General features: G+C 37.5%; 1 protein-coding gene and 1 long non-coding RNA gene across 2 annotated transcripts; one reads left to right on the forward strand and one right to left on the reverse strand.

Annotated features, from left to right (window-relative positions):
• Positions 1-5,520: 5,520 nt before the first annotated feature.
• LOC131315913 (uncharacterized) lies at positions 5,521-7,737 on the forward strand. The gene is made up of 3 exons (XR_009196940.1): positions 5,521-5,888; positions 6,017-6,218; positions 7,369-7,737. It is a non-coding gene; the product is annotated as an uncharacterized LOC131315913 (long non-coding RNA).
• A 6,817-nt stretch (positions 7,738-14,554) lies between these two features.
• On the reverse strand, positions 14,555-16,270 carry LOC131315914 (transcription factor bHLH147). The gene is made up of 2 exons (XM_058345148.1): positions 15,964-16,270; positions 14,555-15,410 (listed from the first exon to the last, which is right to left on the reverse strand). Exon 2 carries the CDS (start codon positions 15,296-15,298, stop codon positions 14,693-14,695), a length of 606 nt encoding a protein of 201 aa, XP_058201131.1. The 5' UTR covers positions 15,299-15,410; positions 15,964-16,270; the 3' UTR covers positions 14,555-14,692.
• Between the last annotated feature and the right edge of the window lie 7,519 nt (positions 16,271-23,789).

Raw genomic sequence — 23,789 nt, forward strand, 5'->3', positions numbered from 1 at the left:
TTCTCTTCCATAGCGTCTGAGAGAGAGGAAAAGAAGGCGCTGAAACATTTCACTATCCCGCGCGATACAAGTCAAATCTATCCCCAAATCTTTACCGATTGGGTTTTTCTGGAGTTCTCCTTCTACCAAATCAAGTGGGTTCTTCTCCTCGTTGGCAGATTTTTTCAGAACAGGTTCTGTCGCTTTCATCTTCGTCTTCGAGTAGGATAAACAAATGACTCTTGATTTTGTTTCGTTCTAGGGTTTACCCCGTTTTGTGGCGAAATGAGGATTTTATGATTCATGGGCCTAGAAATAGTCTCTTGATTTCGTATCTAGGGTTTACCCCTTTTCGTGTTGAAATTCGGATTTTATGATTCATGGGCCTAGAAATCGTCTATTGATTTCGTTTCTAGGGTTCACCCCGTTTTGTGGTGAAATTTGGATTTTATGATTCATGAGCCTAGAAATAGTTAAGAGTAATTTATAGATTCGGCTGTGTATGAATATCTTGCCCCGTTAGTTTCAGGAATAATCTCTTTTTTGGAGGGAATGTTTTAGGGCTAATCTTGATGGTTTAATCTCCTAGTTTCTTCAATCCACATTCCTTACTGTAAAGCAACAGTTGGTTTGTAATGTTATTTCGTCCTTCACTCATGTGTTGGAACTTGGAAAATGGATCACCACATGTTCTACTCTTTTGTGATTGGTTTACTTTCCAGTTCCTACTTATGTGTATTCTCCTATCAACGCTTTGGCTCATAATATCAATTTTCTCCCTTCCTTTGTTTTTCTTTCATCTCTCTTCCCCTCAGAGATGAATACAATGGAGGTTTTGAGATCTTTTAGAATGTAGGAGGGTAGATTATTAGTGCCTACCGTATTTTCCTTCTATCTTATGTATTCTGTAGAGGGCTCAGTTCGATTAGTTTGTTTCGGCTTTCATCTATTTGTTTTTTTCATGCTTCGTTTGGCAAGATTTATAGGTATATTCCTTTAATTTCAATTTCTGTCAACTCCTGTAGAGGGTTCAGTTTGATTAATTCGATCGTTTTGACTTTGGTGTATCTATATGTTGTTGTTCTTCAAATGCTTGAAATACATTTTCTTGTTATTTTGGCTCAATCTCTTGTTTAGAAACAAGGGTAAACGCAAAGAAAGAGAATGTTAGGCTTTCTAATGCAACATGTTTTCTCTGTTCCGAAATGAAAAAAGACCTCCGTTATTTTTTATACGAAAACTAATTTGAAGTTTTGGATATGTTTTGCTACTGGGTCATAAGTCAGTAGATGACTTTGTATGTTTCATTTTTTAGTCAAGTGTTATGATTAGAGATATGAAAATGGTGCTCAAATCATTTGAATTGTTGGTGGCTTCAAAATAAGTTATCACAAAATTATGATTGCCTAATGAGTTTGTGGACAATACAAATAAAATCCTACGTACAAAACTGGTAACTTACCCCTTTCATACTTGATTTCGTAGAGAATTGTTAGAGACCTTGGGCAAATCCATAACCATAACAAGGGGCTAATCCATAACCACGGGCCTTGCCCCTGTCCAGCTCACTAGTTTAAACTTTAAAGTGGAATGATCATTGTCAATCGTCATTTACTTGGTATAGTCACAAGGTTATTGTTTGTGAGCAATGGTTGGCGGCTTGGCCTCTATGTCGGCAGCCAATACCTCAATTTTTGTTAGATTGAATTGCCCAATTAGTTGGATTATTTATCACATTATAATGACGGAAACATAGGTTGACACAAGTTTGTCAAGATCCTTTTTTTGGATATCATACTTCTGCATAATTATTTGGGTGCTCCATAGTGTTGATTATGGTGGTCTTATCAAAGTCTTCTCTTTGAAGTCGTATGCATGTTTTGATACGATAACTAGTTTATTCTTTTATCTAATTGGTGCACCATGGCTCCTATTAAGGACGGATTGCATGAGTTCCGCCGCAAACAAAAATCAACTGTAAGTGAGGACAAACACCAACACCAATGTGTATTAATGTTAATGTACCTTAGTATTTTCTCTTTTCTTTGTTTTGTAATAAGATTATCCACTTTCCATTTTCTTGCTAAATCTTCATTGGAAGAAAAAAATTCCTTTATCGTGTATGCTTTCGATATAAAATTGATCTATCCGTGTGCTCTCACCCTTTGTGTATTTCGGCATGCACCCGAAACTCTAGCTCAATCGGTTAATGTGGATGATTAGTGATACCAGACTAGTTGACTAACTCATAGCCGTACTCATAGCTGCTTTTAGCCGTATTTTAATTTTGGATGTTGCTGTTCTAACTTAAATTTTAGAAGTTGTTGTTGATGGTCTAAGACTCTAAATCATGTTTGATTGGTAGTCCATCCTAGTAAACCATGCACACATAGCAGCCAAATGATAATTACACAGCCTTTGCTCGTGTTTTTTCTTCAGTAAACATAACCGCATGACAGGGCTATACTATCTAGTTGTTATTATGCAGTCAAATGATGGTTCTGATGTTGTCTCTTACATAATCTAACCCCCATGTCACGCAGGAAGTAATTGCAAATGTTCCACAAAGCAACCCGAAATGCATAACCGTGGAGTTTGCTTCCTACTCTGTAACTAAAATGTCCTAAAACTGTGACTTTCGATAGCGTTTTCTGACTTTGCTTTTTTCTATGCTTGATTAAGATGATTACATTTACTATGCTTGGAGCCTGGTAATTAAATAGTCAAAAGAGTATTGGTTCGGTTGGTCCTACTCCAAATTATGTTTGATTGGTAGTCCACTTGCATCTGAGTGAATCTTGCTTTTAGGTTTCTAATTATGTGCATTATATTCTCTTAAGTTGTAGAATATAAATGCCGGAATAGAAATTTTGTGGTGAATTCTCTAGACAATGAAAAGTTGTTACTAAAATGTCCTAAAACTATGACTTTCGATATTGTTTTCTGGCTTTGCTATTTCCTATGCTTGGTTAAGATGATTACACATATTATGCTTGGGGCCTAGTAAATAGTCACTCCTCAAAAGAGTATTGGTTCAATTGGCCAACTCTTTTGATGTAATTGGTTGTCATGGCTATTGTGGAGGCAAAGGAATTCGTTTCAGTTGGACATAGACTATGATAAGTAAGGTGTTACCTGCCTGATTCACTTCTGTAGAGAACTAGATGCTATTATATTATAATGAAATGATATGTCTATTTATTTAGAATATTTAGCCTGAGAGTGGATTAGTGCTTATATTAGTTCCCTTGGGGCCTATGGTCTCTAGTCTTGATTAGTCCCAGGTATCATGGAGTAAGGCCTTTAGGGTCTCAAACTGGGGCAACAACTCGTGAGGGCTATGACTGCGTTCTTTCACGATATGATGCATGCCCCCATTGAAAAATGGGAGGTTTACGTTGAAGTCCAAGACGAAGATTCTTTTCCTCCCTTCTGTTAAATTGTCTGCATAAAGCCCACCATACTTGCTACACAGCCTATGGTCTATGGTGTTGTATAGGGTTTCTGCTACTATACATTTGATCCCTTTTCTTTCTGATTATGGTGATTTATTTTGGTTTCTGAGCAGCATCTTATGCCATTAGTGCTATATTTATATATTCATGTTGCAGTTGAAATGCGAGAGATGTGGAGAGGTGACCCAGAAAGATACGTGTGTTAGTTTGAACGAAACAGTTGCTCTGCCTAGGAGTACCACTAATCTTGTTCAGAACATGACTTTCTCTCTCTCTCTGTGCGTGTGTTACAATTGTGTACTGACTTCTCAGTTTTCTTTCTGAATGTTGTTCTTATTGTGAGAAGCATGAAAGTAGACCCATTTGCTGAATGTGGTGATGTGTAGTTCTGTCCCCTCCTGCCTCCTGCCATCTCCCTTTCTACATTGGAGATCCTTACGACTTACATCTACTATTGTACTTCATTGTTTGTGGTTTACGTGTGAAATTATTATGGTCCTATCTTGAATGATATCTTTTTTCTTTTGTTTTGCTTCAGTGTAAGTTCTGTGGGAGAGAGGGCACTGTGTTGATGGTCATTGGCCGTGGCCGTCCACTGACCCACGCACTAAGTCAATCAGGACAGTATGCGCCCCTAATGTTGTTTGACTGTAGGGGATATGAGCACGTGGAATTTGCATTTGGCAGTGGTTGGAAAGTGGAATCTGTAAGTGTCTGATTGCTTTAAATCTCACTCCTTGTTGGACAGGAATGTTATTAAGTTACAATTTACCTCTTGAAGGAAAAAAAAGTAGTTAAAGTTTAGCTTTATGCTGTTAAGATGCATAGCCCTTTGCCTTCAAACCTAGCATCTATCAGATTAAAAGAATTCTGCTCTTTACGTTGAATTGTGTATTTCATTAGTTATAGTTGGAATCATCTAATGAGTAGTTTTTGGAGTTGGGAAAAGTACTAAGTCAAATTTATTCAACTCATACTTGTTGTGGTGTGCTGATATTGCAATCCCGAACTATGAATTACATGCAGGAAGTGAATTTGATATTGAGTGCTGAAAAATAGTATTTTTGTTTAGATAAAGAGTTGTAACATGATATTTTTGTTGCTTAATAGTTAATATACCATAGTTGCTGAAATGTGCTGACTGCTGAAATTGTAAAGAGAGAGCTAGAACTATAGACTAAGTCTTGGAGTTTGACGTTAAATGCTGAAAATGGGTTAGTTCGCTGGATATCGAGATGAACTACTAAAATGGAATGTTTTAGAGCATTCAATGTTAGTTACTGGCTACATATTTGTCGAATAGTACTATTATCTTAACCACCATGGTCCATGTTGTCATTAACCAACAAAACCGCCCCAAAAAGGAAGATGAAATCCCAAAGCCTAATAGTGCAATTGTTTTTTACACTATATACTGTAATGTGTTCATTGTTGAGATTAGTCTTCTTTGTGGGGCAGTGGGCCTCACCTCTTATCAAGTAAGTCTCTCAGCCGATATTAGGGACCAAGAAGATTTTTTGAGCCTCCCACTGAAATTACTTTCAGCCATTGATGTACAAACAGTGCTCTTCCCCTCTCTTTCACCTCATATGGTGTAAAGGTAGCAAAAACAACCTCCGAGTAATTGTGTCAGCAAAAGTCGAAAGAGTTTGAGATAGCAATGGTGAATAAGTAGAAACTAGGTTAGTTTACATCCATGTATCTGCCCACAATAGTTTTTTTAGAATGACATTTTGACTACCCATAATCTTGTTTGCTGCCTCTCTGATCTTATAGGTCTTTTTAGAGATACCAACTCCATTTTTTGCTGCTGCAATAATACCAAAACAGATGGGTGAAAAACTCTACTAGCCATCAATCATGCATGAACCAATTTACTTTCCACTCCACAAGTCCATATGGTTTATGCTAGAATGTACTTAGTTTATGTGAACACCATCTGAGATCTTCTTAGAAAAGGATTGAACTTACCTTTTGCCGAAGATGGAGACATTGGTTGGAATTTAATTGAAGCTTTTGCTCTACTGGCTAACTCCTTTTTTGTATCAAGACATGTACAGTACAACAAATTCTACATTTTATAGAATCTAGGTACAGTGTTCTTTTGAAAACGCTATCTATTGTGGTCCATCTATAGCATTTTTTTACGGAAAAGCAATAAATTATAGTACAGGAACAAAGCTTTGCACTTTGATAGCGTTTGCTGGACTTTGTCATAACGTTCAAAAGCGCGACCTGAAAAAATTAGAAAAATTCACGCTCGCTCTCAAAGCTGGGCCCCACAATTTTCATGGGTTTTTTTTAATTCCCCAAGGTGCTTTCTCAGACCTAATAGAGGATAGAGGAGCTTTTCTCTCTACAATCTAGCCAGAGGAAGCTTTCCCCTTTGTTTCTCGATATGTTTCCGTAGAGACTAGAGAGTTTGGTCCTCTCGTTTCTTCCGTTGATTCTACGGTTGGACTCTCAAACGTCCTTCATCATCTTGTTTTTCTTGTTGATTGTTGCAAAATGGTTTTGGATTTTCAGACTCTTAATCTTCTTATTTCTCGTTGATTTTCTGCAACATGGTTTTGAATTTTCAGATAGATCTGGCGATTTGGAGTCTCTGATGATGAAATCGACTTATCCAGATCCAGCTATTAGCGATCTGCGCCACTTGGTGGTTTTTTTTTACAGGTCTGTTCCTCAACCACTCTGTTGTGCCCCACTCGGTTGCTCCGATTATAAGACCGCGATGCCACTAACGTGCTTCTTCAACGAAGAATTATCTTGTTGGATTCGTAGGTACGTCTCTCTCTCTCTCTCTCTCCTCTCTCTCTCCCTCATGGCTCAATCTTTGCAGCCCTTTTTCACTAAATAGCTTGTTTCCGATTTAATTGCGTGATTAATTGTAATTCTCGATTTTGATTAATTTATAGCATCTCTTGGATGAGTGGTTTAATCGAGATTCCTATTGATGTTGGAGTATTGTTCTACCTAAATATTATCGCTTTTTTCTTAGTTTTGTCACAAGAGTAAGTGCTAATTCTTCATTGAAAGAAACTGTTATACCTGTAGTTGAAATGCAACTGAGGGTCCTTGTGAAATCTAGATCTAAACATTGATGATATTGACTAGAGAAAAAATTTAGCAGATGCTTGAAATGTTTGGTGAAATGAGTTATAACTTATAATCCTTTTAACTTTTTTTGAAAAACAAAAGAGGAAGAGATGGGTATGGGTATGGGACCAATTGGCACTTGAATCCTTCCTTTTTCACGTAATAAGAAACCTTTTCACATATCAATTTGGTGAACCAGCTTAGATCTCTTCCTATATATGTTTTGAAGCACCAACGGCCTTTTTAGACTGGGGTTTAGCCCCTTAACAGATGATCGTATGGTATCAGTATAACTAGAAGAAGGCATATAGCTTGTTTGATTTTTAAAATTCACATATTTGCTGCAGAAAGAACAAGAGCCCTGCACTCCCGTAGATTGAGTACTAATTGGACTGATTATAGGTATCAAACATAGATTACACGAATTTGGATCAGTTTGCATTTGATTGATGCATTATGCCCGGTACCCTTTACCGGAGCGGAGTTTCTTATCCTGGACTCTCAAGGATTGAGTAGTTTGGTATATATGGTTTGCCAATTGTTATCCTTCATTTTGCTAAGATATTTGTGATGAAGTTGGATTCTTTAAGTTGGATGCACTCTTTTTTTCTTAATGATCTTGGTCTAATGGCTATCATTAGCTATGTGATGATTCTAACTTGTTCCCCACCTTCCCACTATTTGCTTATGTTTTAGCTAAAAGTTTAAGCTATTGCTGTTAATTTATGGTAATCACTTGGTGATAGGTATATGGTAAATATTCCACTAATTTAAATTAGATTAAATTGCTATAATGACCTAATTGGCACACCTATTATACTCCATTTAGAAGCAGGCTCGGACACTCTCTAACTATGGTGGAAGAGGAGCATTCTACAGAGCTAGGCTGCTGCATTCTACCTTGAATGAGTTCATGAGAATCCAATAATGCTGCTTTGATTGAGGAAGACAAGTGATTAAGCATCATAATTCATAAAGTATGTGAGTTAAACAATTCATAAAGTATGTGAGTTAGACAAGTGGAAAGTCTTTTTGTTGATATTTAGTGACAAGGCTTGTACTCCATTTTTGGGATACATAGATATTTTGGAAGGCCTTTTTGTTGATATTTGGTAACAAGGCTTGTACTAGATAGAAATGTTGGAAGGACATTTAGTATATTGAATTTCTTTTGTAATGGTAATCGCTTTGATGTTTGGAGACATTTTGTTGGTTTTGTATGGAATATTGTGAAATATATTACCAAGGATGTCATTGGAGCCGCCATCTTCTTTTTTCGAGCAGGTTGTATAAAGTTATGAAACCTGCTAGAAACTACTTGGAATTTGAAATGCTGTAAAAAATTAACAATGGACAACGGGGCGAAAATTTATGGTGAATAATAGAAAACCTTGAATTTACAACGTTCCTTGAATGTTGTGGAAACTTTTCAATTTATAGCGTTCCTCAAATGCTGTGGGAAATTTTCAATTTATAGCGTTTTTAAATTGTTATAAAAATTTTACAATCTATAGCATTTTAAAAATGCTATAGAAATTTTACTATCTATAGCGTTTTTAAAATGCTGTAGAAAGTCAATCATACCATAGCGTTTTAAAAACGCTGTAGAAAGTCTGCCATATTATAGCGTTTTAAAAACGCTATCTAAAGTCTACCATATTATAGCGTTTTAAAAACGCTGTCTAAGGTCCAAGACTTTTAACAACATCGGCTAATACAGCGTTTGCAAAAACGCTGTCTATATCATTTAACAGCGTTTTTCAAACGCTATAAAATGTAAATTTTCTTGTAGTGAGTGCGTTAGTGCAAGAAATTATCAGCTTTAATTTTTGCAGTTAACTAAAGATGTGTAGAAAATACCTTCTAGTGGGTTTGGTTAAGCAATACTAACTGTTCGAATCAGTTAGTTGTTGCTAGAAGCAATACTAACTGTAACCACACCTCTAGTGAAGAAGAGAGAGAGAGAGAGAGAGAGAGAGAGAGGTGAGAGGGAAAAAAGAGCCTGCTGTGTTAGGCAAAGTGAGGAGAGAGAAACAACTGGTTTGGGGGAGAGAGAGGAGAGAGAAAGAGTTTTTCATACTTTTTATATTACACTACCACTCATCTTAATTAATTACACCACTACAACACACATTCACTTTTTAAATTTACACATTATTAACAAACAATAAATAGGACCCACTTTATACACTTTATGTCATATAACACACAATTTTTAATCAAACCCTAAAGATGCTCTTATATGGTTAATCATTTGACAATTTGAATTTTCTCAAACCAGTCCAATCCGAGAGCGATAGAGCGTACGTGTTGTAAAAGTGATAACCACATAATTACCTGAAAATCTTCTTCTGTAAGCCTTAATTAGTGACATTTGTTCTTTCAGATACATGAAGAGAGTTTAGTGAGGCCGGGCTTAAAAAAGGTTTGTGGGGGCACTCAACTGCTAATTAATTAACCAAACTGATGCAACCCCTTTAGCAAACACCCCCACTTTGCCGAACCCACTTTATTACTTCTCCGTCGACTGTGTGATGATGGGATATATATATATATATATTAATGGCCGGCCTGGATTATTACTTCGATCATGTCATTCATTATTTGGGATTGTGATAATTAAGCTCCAATTGTTACTTATAATCAGTTGATTTTGATTCCGGCCTTATCAACCCCTAATTGCTCTTTGGGTATAATTCAATTATGATGATTAAACTCATCATATATGTAGTACTCATGTTGTCAAATTAATTAAGGAGTATATTGGCCGGCTAGGCAACTACTGATCAATTTCTGGGATTTCCGGCGACCGTTAGCTTCATTTTTAAAACTCATTGGATGCCAGTGTGGAATTAATGCATCCATTATATGAATAATATTTTTTCAATCAAAGAAATATTTCAACAATTCCCATGTTTGTAGATATATCTCCCAAAAAAAAAAAAAAAAAAAAACCTTATTACTATCATTATGCTCCATGAAAACGAACGTTCCAAAGAAAAATTCAGATGATCATTCTATCCTTTTAAATTTCAGTTGAGTAGTTTATTTCTAAAAGCATTAATTAATTAATTGACTCTTTGTGAAGCAAACTTATGTGATTGCTTTTTCTTGTCTCTCTCCTAATTGGTTTACGTAATTTCGAAGCTTTGGTTTTAAAGCATGTTACAGTGTGCGACAATAGTAAAGGTGGCCATATTTATTCGAATGATTAAAACTTGTCCTCTAATTCAAACTAGTTAGCACAAAGGCGCTATCATGACAATCGAATAATGTATGTTTCTCCCGAGGATAATATTTTAATTTGATGGGAAGCCCGGCCTATTGAATACACGTAAACTTATAAGTAGCCTCAATAGTTTGAAATAAGTACCGCCATTTTTCTTAATCTGCGACACTTATTGGTACTATTTTCATGCACATCCATACAAAAAAAGAAAGAAAAAAAAAAGAAATAGAGGAAATGGTCAGATATCATTTACTAGTACCTAGTCAGATCAAATTTTGTTTTAAGAGAAAAAGACAAGTAGTATTATTTAAAATTATACATCTGGTTTTTCTATTAAATTTGTGGCTTTAATTAATTATCGGTTGCATGGGTTGCATGTCTATTTCCATGTTTAAATGTACATGTGCACATGGAACAAAGCGGACCCCACTGCTGACTTTTTGAAGCTAACCTCTTGCATGTGGTCCTTAACTTTACTGGATCATCAAGCAAAGCTTCTCGATCTGGCCGGTTAATTCTTTTCCCAAAACAAAACAATTAACATTTCCTACTGATCATCACCTTTCAAGTGGATCTGCATGCCTCGGGTACTGGCTCGTGGTAAACAAGGAAAGCTCACACGTATATGTATGGAGTATCATATCATATCATATCATAAGGCCGGCATAAAAGATCTGCTAGCTAGCTGCGAGCGATCGATAGTGATAGTTAACCACTTAGAAATAAGATCACCATTATCCGGTATTATATCCGATATTGATTACTACGTGATCGATCATCTTTGCAACGAAAAAAATCGAAAGTCACATAATGGGGATCTCGAATATCTTGCGGACTAAACAAGGCACGGTACGACATGACATGCGCATGTCAACAACGGACTAGGCAACACAAGAGGTGAGATGTGCACGTCAATATATAACAAGGCAAGGAATGACTTGAACTGCTTGTTACCGAGCTAGGCATGACACCACATCTCAATTATGAACCAAAAATGTAAAAAAAGTGATCGAATCACTATGTTGTACAAACACAGTAGCTAGATTTGCATGTCGATCCTTCGTTATTTGTGACTGAATTAAACTGGAGATATAAAATCAGAATGGGAACAATAAGCCACGTGATATATGGCCCACTTGTTGATCATTCTAGCCGAGGTTCTATTCCTACAACGTTGGTCAATCGGCCAAAATATCGGAACTACGGAGGAATCTACCTCCCTCATCGTTGGATTCACCTCTTCAAAGACTGAAGAGCTAAAACTGTCACTCTCACTGTTTTTTCTTTTATTTTCAGTGACTTTTTTCTGTTTCTTTGTCAAGATAGAAGTGCAAGTATGGTACTACAAAATGACCTTTACTAGGAACTCACACCGCAATTTGTAAGGAATCTCACTGCATCTAGAACTGAAGCTAAAGTAGCACTGGATACGAAAACTCGAACATGCATGTGCCTTGTCCAACCAAGTCCAAATCTCCTTGATCCGCTAGAGAAACCCCTCATTTCAGTGATTGTTTTACATGGCTGGAAGTGGCAATTTAATGCAGGAATGCCACCGACAGAAAACATAGCGGAAAGAAAAGGGACTCGGTACGAGTTGATTACTCCCTCCGTTCATGAAGTTAGTTTCGTACAAAATTACGTGCGATTTTCAAGTTTAAAAAGTACTTACCGAAATAATTTTTTATGCAATTAATATTGATCTTCTTTGATAAATCTCGATGCAAAAAAAATTAAAAAATTATTTCAATAAATACATTATTATTATTATTATTAAATTTAAAAATTACACATAATTTCATATGGGACCGATACTCCATCTACTTGCACGCTCAATATTTTGCAAAAAAAAAAGCGTACACTCACATGAATCACATAAATAAATTAGATTAAAAAATTTAATAAAGAATTGCTTATCTGTGGTGCTGTACTGGCTATGACCATGTCATCAAATTCGTTGGGTCCCCGATAGACCCTACTTTGAACTTATCAAATTCATTAATTAAGCCTCAGCGTGCAGATCATTGACAGGGAAATGAGATCAATAGAATCTCTCCCAACTCCCAAGCAAAATGTGATGAACCACATAATTATACGCACGTATCGGATAAAATTTGTCTTTCTCGTATCTTTTTTTTAATAATAGAATGTTCTAGCCAGCCTACGCTCACCTCATTACGATAGCAAAAAAGTGACCTTCAGTACAAGAAAAAGTATATTTGCTGACGATAAACAAAATTTTCGTTAGCAAAAGTTACTGTAGGGTGACAAAAACATGCTATAGGTGACGAAAAAATAACTTTCAGAGACAACTTATAGTAACTTTTGGTGACGAAAATTTTGTTGTTTTGACATATATTGTAAAAATTAAATTTCGTCACTATTTTTTTTGGTCAACGCATACATTTTTTCTTGTAGTGCTTTGCGGATCCTAGATAGCCCATACATTTTTCTTTATAACCAAGTGTTCCGATCAATTTACGAAAATCTCATGACTAAACATCACACATGCCCAAAGATGGTCCAGACATCAGTAGCCTACTCCCCGATGAAGTAGTGCCTAGCTAGCTACCTAGTAACCCTATCCTCCTCATCTCATGATCATCTTCAACCCACAACGGCCAGAAAAAAACAAGTGTTGATAATGATGGCAAATAGCGTGCGAAGCAAGAATACAGTAATGAAACAGTAAATCCAAGGCAGTGAAATGAATTTGACGGTTCGAAAGATCTTCTCTGTCTGGCTTTTATTATTATGGTGCAATGAATTTGATAGGTACAATGGTCGCTGGATCCCACTTCATTAACAACATCATCCATCCCCAAAGCAAGGGAATCACGCTTTTACCCCCATACTGTTCATTTACCCCAGCCGTTCAAATTCGATAATGGGGAAATTTGGGCCCTTGGGTAGTTCAAGTTCAGTGAACAGACAAAAAGAGAGAAGCAGCAAGTTTAAACCATGAGATTTGGATGAGATTTGAAACTTAACCGCATTCAAACAACGTTTCTTACCAAGCTTTGAATACCGTACGTATCGTTTCTCACCAAGCTCTGAATACTGAACGTATCGTTTCTGTTAGTGGCATGGTAAGTACTAGTATTGGCGTGATACTAGGTAGGATTTCTCCCTAAAATGGCACATATCGAAACAGTATTGACAATCTTGAGTCTAAACTACTAAAAGCATCTCTAGTCCTCAAAACCAAAAATTTAAGTCTTTGACACAACTTTATCATGTTAAAACCTTTACTACCAAACAACTTCTTGGACTCCTAGTGTGGTAAGGGCAATTGGAGATGAACTGTATGCCTTTTGTTCTTTTAGTCAAATGCTGGAGATTCAATATATACTTGGATTAAAAAAATTACTCCTATTTTCTGCTATAATTATCGGATCAAAGACTTAATTCTCTGGCCTCGTTCAGTTGTCAGGAAAGTACAGGAAAGGATGGGAAAATCAACTTTTCCATAACTTTTGTATTGTTTAGTTGCCAGGAAAGTAGTGAGAAACATATTCTTAAGTTTTCCTGCAAGATTTATTTTCTTGCAAAAGTGATCCGGCCAAAAGTATAGGATTTTGCAGGAAAATTTTCTCCATTGTGGGGCTAAAATAATTGGCGGGTAAGAAAAAAAGCAAATGACGCCAATACCAAAAAAATACGAATTAAATTCTTAGAAAAGCACTTTGAGATTTACATGAGTAACAACAATTTTGACTACTGTGGTACTTTCTGAGATAATTGTTGTGGAAAAAAATTAGTAATTGATTTTTTTGTATTTATTTATCTTATCATTAGTCTTCAGTTTTGTTTTGTACTTACTAATCATCAATTTATCAATGAGTTTTTGTATCGGCAACTAATCAAGCATAGTTGTTTAAAATTTATTTATTTAGTTATCATCTACTTATTTTTTAAGCTTCATATTAAGGCTTTGTATTAGATATTTTTTTGGTATGTGTTAGTTCTCAAAGTTACTTTAAGCCATAGAAAATAAAGAAGTTTCTCATAAGTGTCTTTTCCCGACAAATGAACTACTAAACTTGAGTTTTCCTGCAAAAAAATTTTGTCAAATGAACACTCACAGAAAAATAGATTTCTTTTTCCTTTACTTCACTTTACTTGACTTTTCATAAGAATAACTTTTTTGTACAATATTCCTGACAACTGAACGGAGCCTAGACATTTGTTAGTCAAGGTAACATAAAAGCAGAGATTATTAAGAATAGAGATAAAAGCAGAGAAGATTGGGATATGATTTGTATGTCACCCACATTTCCCTCCCTGTGGTGTAATCTCCCATGAACGAATTTAGGGATGGCGATTTCCTCAATCATGTCTCCACCTCTGACCTCATGCCGTGAACTGAGAAGAAAATAGCGTGGGATGGTGGTATTACTCCCTGCTCCAATTTAACCTGATCCGACTCCTATCCGACTCCTATTAAAGTAATTAAGATTTTTGAATTTATATATTTTTGTAGATTTCACATATTTAAACATTATAAGAGTAAAATACTCCACCAAATAAGAAACTAGTATTTAAGTTCTTTGTTTTTATCTTTTAAACTGTCATGATACATTATAATATTTTATTTTTTTCAAAATCCTATCAAGAATAAAATTAGTACAAATTACAAGGCCGATGGGGAGCCATTATTTCCCGGCCCACCATTTCTTCAATTTCTCCCGCTACGACTCTGCCCGATATGGAACAGGATGGAAATGAGAGACAATAAATCTGATCCGTCTCATTGTCATCCCTAATTGCAAAACACACACACACACACAAATGATCTAAAGGAATTGTATTAACAGAGAAATATTCCCAAGAAACAGAGACGAGAGGAGGGGAAACATAATAGTAAAACGAAAACAAATGTAAAAAACAAAAAGAAGATAATTCAGAGAATAGGAGCGCCACGATGCAATCAACTGGAGCCGCTAGAGCAGGAGCCGGAGATCGACAGCAGCTCAGCTAGTGCACTCATGGCTCTAACCTGCATCTCAAGAGCAGCGATATAATCCGTCGCCTCTTCTAGAATCACTGGTAACGGCTCTTTCTTGCAACCGGGAACCAACCGGCCAAGAACTCTAGCCTTTCTCTGCACAGCCGGTAGATTCTTACATCTCAATCGCAAGACACTCACTCTCGGCTTCTTCGACCGGCTCACCGCCGTTGCCGCCACTCTCTGCCTCCTGTTGTTCTTCATGAACTTGAGCTTTAGCCTGTTGGTCAATATGGCGCGGCTCCACCTGGTCCGTCCCTTGGCCGTCACGGCTAAGACTCTATCAGCGGCTTCACGCACTGCTCGGCCCCGCGCCCGGCGCGGGGCCGGGCTTGGGCGTACTTGACGGAGAGCGTGGAGGAGTTTGGAAGAGTACGCTGCTTGTTGCGAATCGGATTTCCACTGCGTCGTGGCGCCGTTTGGATTCTGAGATTGGTCTCTACTCGTGGATTGCAGTGCTTTCTTCTTTTTCCTCGAGGTTGCTCTGTTTGAGTTAGTTATAGGATTCGAGATCACAGTTGACGCCATCAATTTACTCGTTTCGGATAGAATCTGAGCGGATCACGTACATAGGCCTATGTATATCTCATCATCAGAGATGACAAGTACAAGTATGTATTCTTTTTTTCTCGGCTAGTACCTGTGGATTAAAGCCAAGTGAAAAGATGTTTTGGATCCGAAGAGAGATTCAAACACAAGAATTGGTAGCGGATCAAAAAAAAAAAAAAAACAAGAATTGGTACTCCTTTTTTTTATTTATTAGAAGGACGAATTAACTGCTGCCCCCTTTGCATTGAGGAGTTTGATATATGAGAAGAAAAGGAAAAGATTAGAATTTCTTGTCAAATCACTCATTTGGATTGATCAAATAGGGTGAGAAAAGATTAAACATGATATTATTCTTTGATTGAGTACTCCCTTTCTCACCGTTTTGGTGAGATTAGGTGGGAAAGAGAACAGCTTCGCTTCTTTATCCCAACATTCCTCACAATGGAAAGGAGCCATAACGTAATTGAGAAGATCAACAACAACAATCTCATAGGGGTGAGGAAACTAGACGCTAAAATTCTGAATTTTTTTAACGCCACTAGTTTTCGGATCGAAATAGAGTAAGATCGAGTTAATAAAGGAGCTAGTAAAAAGGAATGATGGCGCCATACCATAAAATAGAGGAGATCGTTACGTTACGTTACCTCTCGGAGGAAAAAGAAGAATATATCTTTTGAAACTCAGCTTGAGGCGATTCAAGGTAGGTTACATGTAGTTGCCATCGATCGTACGTTCTTAGATGATTCAAGGAAAGGAAACTAAACTAAACTAGAAGAGAAGGGAATTGGTTGGGTGTGGAAAGAGAAGAGAAGAGAAGAAGGCTGGGCTGGGGAGACAGAGGGGAAGAGGCTGAGGCAGAGTAGTTATTGAGAGAGAGGCTTTAAGGAAGGAGAAAGGGAATCACAAGAAAGCACGCGTGGCTAGCTAGCTGCTTAAATAACATCAGTACGACACAGTATACACACAGGGCCAGGCCAGGCCAGGCCAGGCCACAGAAAAATACACCGACCCGTTTATTGCAGTGCTTTGTCTTTGCTCCATTTGCCTTTGTGGGGTTTGGCCCCCCCCCACCCCCCCAGCTGGCCCGACCTCATGTGCCCAGTCTCACCCGTAGGGCCCCATGATACAGCCAAAGAAACTTGGCTCCACTAGGTAAATTTTGAAGACAAAAAACGAAAAAAACTTTGGTGAAGTTTTGTTTTTTCACACACAAATATACTCTTCGGCTCAATGGTAAAAAGTCACCCATTACTTCTCATTGACAAGCAAGCGAGGGATTATTTGGGGGATGGATTAAGCTCCTAATTTTAAGCACAATGTTGAAGTCATCCAATTAAGCATCCTTTTTGGAAATTTATATTTGCCGACATGAAATCTGAACCGTTGGATTGCCCAACGAATAGCTCCGACGATGCTATGCACTAGCCGCATAACACGCCCCCCGGATACTCAGAGGATTGGAAGATGCTGCCAAGCGGGAGTGCTTGGCAACGTTGCCAAGCGACCGATCCGGCCATTCATATCTGAATGGATAGCTCGGATCTAATCGAAACGCATAAAAATTTGAACCATCTATTACTCAAATTAAGATCTGAGCCGTCGATTGCCGAAATGAAGGACCGGATTGACTGCTAGGCACTGCTGCCAAGCACCCCCACTTGACAGCATCCTCGGGTTGATTAATCTCGTGCTTGTTTTCGTGTCTTCAAAGAAGCTTCAACACCAGCATTTACGTTTTACAGCAGAGAATAAAAAGAGTTCCTTTTGGGTAAAGCCTGCAATTTAGCCTTGACAAGGAAAAATAAACCCAATAGAAGGAAAACAAAAGTGATGACATGGATAAACTAAATTGGCTAATTGTGAAGGTGTTGGCACCCACTAATCTTTTGCTTTTGGGATCCCACACAAAAAGTGAACATTCCCAAAAGAAGGGATAAACAAAGGAAATGCATGTGGTTGTTTTATCTGGCACTCCTGTCTTTAGCCTTATTCTATTTCGAATTATTTGCAAAAGGGTTCTGGAATTATCTTCCCTTCAGGTATTTGACAGTTAGGCTCCCTATTCCAACTATGGTCCCATCCTTTCCCCAGAAAAGGCGTTCATAGAAATTTTTCTTCAACATTCACCTACGAATCATCAAAGGACAATTCATCTTCTTATTATTGGTTAATCCGACTCGCATGATACAAGTACTAAAGCTCAACAGAGAAGTGGGGTTTAAGGGGATTTCCACTCTCCATGGTTGAGATGATCTCGGGGATTTTTTTAATGGCATGCTTTTATCAACATAAGCTTTTCGCGGGCCAGCTATAAAGAGATTGGTATTTGTCTAGAGGTGATTGGTTTAGAGGAAAAGGAAATAATACTAATTTGGGAATCGACAGCTAGGGGAAGATTGATTAAAAATTGCCTGAATGTATTTATGGTTTGTTGAGCCTATATATGTCATATTTTAAGCAATCATGAACCCAATCCACATTCTCCCCAAAATCACGGTACCATTTGGATACAATAAAATATTCGTAAATTGCAGTAAGAAAACTTAAAGAACTTTCATTCCGCTTGGTTCCCAACTTTGGAAGTAACTTTCAACTCTCGGCAGAGTTTTCAATAAATTTCTCTCTACTCATTACCACTCAACTCTCAAAAATAACTTTCTAAAACTTAAACCAAACAAAGCCTTTGTAGATAACCAAAGATAACAATAAGGCATTATGATGTGCCAGGGCGCGCAGTTGCCTCCCTATCATGAGACACCATTAAACAGTGATAAGCACATACAGATTCTTAATATGGTAGTGAATGGTGTCATCAAACTATCTTCTCTTAATTACACACTAAACGTGTCCAAGCCGTAGTTCAATAATCATGGCAGTCCACACAAATGAGGTCGATTTACTGTATTTGCTCAGAAGCAGGTCAATTAATCACATTCGGAAATAGTTTAAAACATGGGCTTTGTAGCATAAAAATTAACATCTTTTACTTCATAATAATTTATTTTTCAGATTGGAAACTATATTTGCCTTGTCAACAACTAACGTTTCCACTGTGAGCTAAGCGAATGTATTTTTGGAGGTTTTAAAGGTTGCCAACAAAGGTGAAGGGCTGCAGATCCAGGATTTCCACTCCAATGGCATCTTACGGACACAAGGAACTTCTATAGTATTCCCATTCATCTAGCTAGTTCAAAGAAGGCTTTAGTAAGCATTGGTCAAACCAGTTTGACAACTTAAGCCAAAGAAGGGCGTTGGAACAAATTTGAACAGGAATGGTTTGCAAGCAAAATAGAACTCTGTACCAGCTGAATCAGTCTAGGCCTACGGCTTTGTTGCAAAAATAAATGAGGTTAAGTGCAGTCAGCTTGCTCCAAAATGAACTCCACACAAGGACATTCAATGTATGTTTTTTGTAACTTTGGTACAGATAGTTGTTTGTAAAGCAAAAACCCGTAAGTGTCATTTACTAAGTGCCCCAGGGACATAACAAGCAACTTTAGAGCATCATATTCATTCTTCTAGTAAAAATCAGTCATATGTAACTTTATGATATTCTTCCACTTAGCACACTAATTTGTTATCAAGGGAAAATCAAGCCAAATCACTGAGATTGCCTAAAGGATTAAAGAAAGAATCATGTAACATTCGATTAATTCCGGGTGCATTAATCCTAGAGTGTACCTAAAGATCTCTATCTGCACACATATATGCTTGCATTGTTGTGCAAATATCTGTAAATCAGTTTAAAAACAAGAGTTTAAACAAAATTAGGTAAACCAAACTCGTTCAGGAAAAAGAAAATTTGAAGCACTTCAGAGTCTCGAGTAATATGAAAGCGCGCATAGATGATTTAGGTATATGTCTGAAGACTCTGAACAAAGTTAGTATGTGCTTTCTCCCATTTATAAATTAATAACATGAGGATTAGAGGCAGATTTGCCCCAAGGTCCTAAATGCGAAAGAGAGCTGCTAATGGTACAGCAAAGGCTGTACAGCAGCCGTGTACACATGGTTTTTGCGCTCATCTCGGATCCCGCAAAGATGATCGGAGCAGCTCATGGCTAAATTCTGAAGCAAAGTTGGATGATTCGTAAACGCTTTTACCGATATCGGATTGAAATGATTTTTTATAGGAACCGTAAACAATATGTTTTGAATAAAATGAGCGGCTCCGATCATCTTTGCGGGACCCGAGACAGACGCAAAAACCATATGTACACGGCTACTGTTCAGCTTTAATTTGCTGTACCTCAATCTTTACTGAATGGGAAAATCATTTCTTTAGAGGAACTTGAAAGGAAGCTCCAATTAGAATAATTTTCTAGCAGAAACCTAACTCACTTGCAACCTATATTATTTTCTAGATTTGGTGTACGACATTGACATGCAACCATTGCTTAGAGTTTTTGGATTTCAGCAAGTCATGATCTCTAAGTAGTAAGTACTCTCTTTCTCCAGTTTGGATTTTGAGATGTTGGTGCATGCTTAGCATACATCAATTTATATATTATCAGTCCGAATAAAGTTATCGATAAGCACGTAATAAATCAACAGATGTATGGCCCGTTACTTACCTGAACCTTCTATAACCACTTCCAAATTTACAACAATGCGGTTCAATGATCCATTGATATCCTTACTCTTTTTCCCCAGTAACTTCCATTGGACGGCCTGTCATTTTCTTAATGTGCTTTCATTATACGTATTGGATTACAAGGGTACAGCTTTGCCACGATAGTTTAACTATTACAGTATATTATAACCTGTTTGTTAGCTGGTATTTATATTGTAAACAATGTTTCTTTACAAGTTTACCGGCCGTAGTTTAAGTTTTATGATCTATCATGTCATCAAGATCAACTGATCTCCTTTCATAAAGATTTCTCAAACTGCTTTGGTGGTTGACGTACTCATGCATGGTTCAAAGAGAACCATGTCACTCTTATCCCTGAGAGGAAGTATTAATTACTTTCATACAGTAGTATTTGAAAAGGGAAACTAGCCAACAAATGAGGTATATTGTGATGTTGCCATCACAAGTGGACACCCACCAAGTACTGGTTGGTGCAACTGAAGGTGGGAAAAGACTGGGCCACCAATTTGTGTGCATCCATCCTAGTCACAAGCTCTACGGCTCAAGAAAAACGTGAAGTTCTATTAAGTACTGTACAAGTCAAGCTCTGGAAATTCACCAGTACATCTTCATCCTTGAAAATGAAACCATCCTACTGCATTCCATACACCATATAAAAATGATTACGTACTAGTTTCCACAGCATTTGGGGAAGGAAAGCAAGTTTTTAGAATGTATGCTCTTGGCATTATGAACAAGTAGTCATTACTCCAAATTTGCCCTTGTGTAATTAGGAACTTTAATTCGTAATTACTGAATTGTTTTGTTTTGATTGCATAGTAAGGCAATCCATCTTCTGTATTGAAAGATTATGATAGATCATGAACGATAGTACTCAATCATGTGCAACTACAGACATGTTGGAGAAGATAAAGATCTGAAAATCCAAAAGATTAGGCATATATAGGTAGGTAGTTAGAGAGAGAGAGAGAGAGAGAGAGAGAGAGAGAGAGAGAGAGAGAGAGAGAGAGAGAGAGAGAGAGAGAGCCAAGCTAAAAAGTTACATTATTATGGTACAGCCGTACAGGCCGGCTAGTTATCTTTCCTGAAAGGACAGTATAAAGAGTAAATCAGCAGTTCCAACTCGGCAACTGCTCAAAATTCAAGCTTCTAAACACATATATTGTTAGGAAATCTAATTCGTTCAATTCCTGCTTGACCTTGGAGATAGTTCTACAGTCCTACTCCCTATGATACCTATCCCGCCTTGCTGTGCATATTGACTTTAGCATAAGCACATAACTTTTTCAGATTAAAATTTCTACAATCCACGGGTAATGGGCTTAAATGCTAGGGATGACTGAAAATAAGCGGTTGACGAATTCGTTGTGGGCGCTTGAATTCATCACTTTCAGCCTCTGTTGCATACCCGTGTAAGCTAACTGACTGACTTTTTGTTATCAATCAAACATCCGCTCAAGCTCTTCTAGTTCTCAGAAGAAAAAACCAAAGCAACCAGCACATCATATGCTGTGTGTTTCAGTGTTTCCACTATGAAGTTAGCAAGATATATAATCAGCATGTGCTTAAAGGTTAGGACTTAGGAGGATGAGTCACTAGACAAAACGTACGAAAGGGGCCCAAAGTTTAAACTTGAGTTAACTTGCAAGTGATATCTGATGTAGCAATGTGAGGGAGACGAAAGGGAAACAAGAAGGCATGCTTGACACGGATATTTGATACTTTGAGCAAGGGGGGAGTCTAGCTGATGCCTGTTGAAGGTACGTAGTTTTGGCATTCATAAGTGTTTCTTCAGCTCACTATAAACCAAAATCTAGGAATCGACCATTCTTAAACAATCCTTAGTGGGTCGTATCTAGGAAAGTAATGGGACAAAGAGTGAATTTATCATCTGCACATATAGTACATGTAATTTAACTTTCAATGAGCACCATAGCATATCAGTGTTTTTCAGTAAGAAATGCAATATGAACAACTATCAATTGCTTGCCTTGATCATCATTGTCAAGCATCGGAACAGATAGTTAAAAACCAAACAGCAAGGAAAAAGTGCAAATGCAGGGAATGTGAGAGAATGTCTTTTGCTTCATGTATTTGTATTGATTGGTCCGACCACAGTTGTAAAAACCTACGATACATGATATGTATCCTACGATTTGTATCGTCTCCTTCAGAGAACGATACGTATCCCACACTATATCCTTTTTGTATATATAGAAATCCTACGATACGTTGGTACATTTTTCATTTTGTCACTAAAAGTAGATTCCGTTTTGAAAAGTTAGTGAGTAAAGGTGTAATGATGATGTCTCTATAGAGGATAAGTAGGGAAATTGAAGGTAAAAATTGACGTGAAATGTGTAGTGATGATGTTTTCTTAATAAGTTAGAGTTATGAAGCAGGACACTTAAAAATGGACAAAGGGAATACCATTTTCCATATTAAAAATATTATCACATAGACGGCTACTACTTGCCTACTAAACGATAAATTTTTTTTTTCACGAAAGACTGGATGATTTTATTAAGAGAAAGAGTGGTCTAAGGACCGAACATCATCACGGGCAAGACTAGCGAGATGTTGGGAGATAGAATCCCACCCCCCCACCCAACACTTCAGTCTAACACCTAATAGGGAACGCTTAACCAATGAATGAGCTACTCTATTACAAAAACGCTTAACATGAATAAAAGAACAAGATGAAAATAAAGAAAAAAGTTCTACACAATCAGCAAGAATAGAGTTACAATCTGAGAGAGACTTTCCATCTTGAATCAAAGCCTGAACTACCTGCACCGAGTCACCTTCAACAACAATTTCAGAAGATCCTCTATTAGCCGCAGTGACAAGGGCTTCACAAAATCCCAAAGCCTCAGTAGAACGTGGCGATAAGAAACCAGCAAAAGGAATCAAAATAGACCCCAAAATTTCACCAAAATGGTTCCTTGCTACAATACCCACACCAGAAATGCTATTCTTCTTATTAACTGCACCATCAACATTAAGTTTAATAACATTAGGTGGAGAGGGAAGCCAGGACAATGGGTGGGGGGGAGTGGAGAGTCTAGGGAGGGAATAGACCGTTTCGGTAGCTGCCTTGAACTCCTCATATAGGGTGATCGCTTTTTCAACTGTAGCAGAGCAAGTTTCGAACTTTTTATCAAAGTACACAGTGTTCCTACCCTTCCATAACATCCAGCACAAAGTGGCTAAATAGCATGGAGATCTTTTACGCCACTAGAATCACGAACCGATTGGACCACACTAGTCCACCATTCAGTAAATGAGAGAGAATCCAAGGAGGGTGAGACTGCATTAGCAAAGGGGGAATTTTCCCACACCTCCTTCGATGATTTGCACTGAAAAATGAGATGATCGATAGTTTCAAATGTAGAATTACACCTTGGACAGTAAGGAGAAACATCAATCTTCTTCTTGAAAAAATTAAATAACACCACAAGAGCGTTGTGAGAGCATCGCCATAAAAATATTTTAATCTTGTTGGGAACTCGTAAGGACTAGATTAGTCTCAAAATACCAACCTTTAAAGAGCCTGAACTGGATTCTCCTCTCTCTCTCTAGAGTTATGCGGAATATTGCTGGATCTCGTCAAGCGATATGTCGATTTGACTAAAAATAAACCATTATCTGTATAATGTCATACCCTTTTATTCAGAGCACCTCGGGAGCTAATTGGAATAGAAAGAATAGCTTCCACATCAATATCAGAAATAAAGTCTTGATTAAAGGGATATTCCAAGAGTGAGTTACCTTATCAATAAGATCAGAGACCGAGTGACACAGTGATAGAGAGAATCCACTGGCGGGGGGAGACTAAGCACACGGAAGTTAAGTGAACAGGGAAGCCAAGAATCA

This window comes from Rhododendron vialii, chromosome 2a (assembly GCF_030253575.1).
Source record: "Rhododendron vialii isolate Sample 1 chromosome 2a, ASM3025357v1".
NCBI lineage: Eukaryota > Viridiplantae > Streptophyta > Magnoliopsida > Ericales > Ericaceae > Rhododendron > Rhododendron vialii.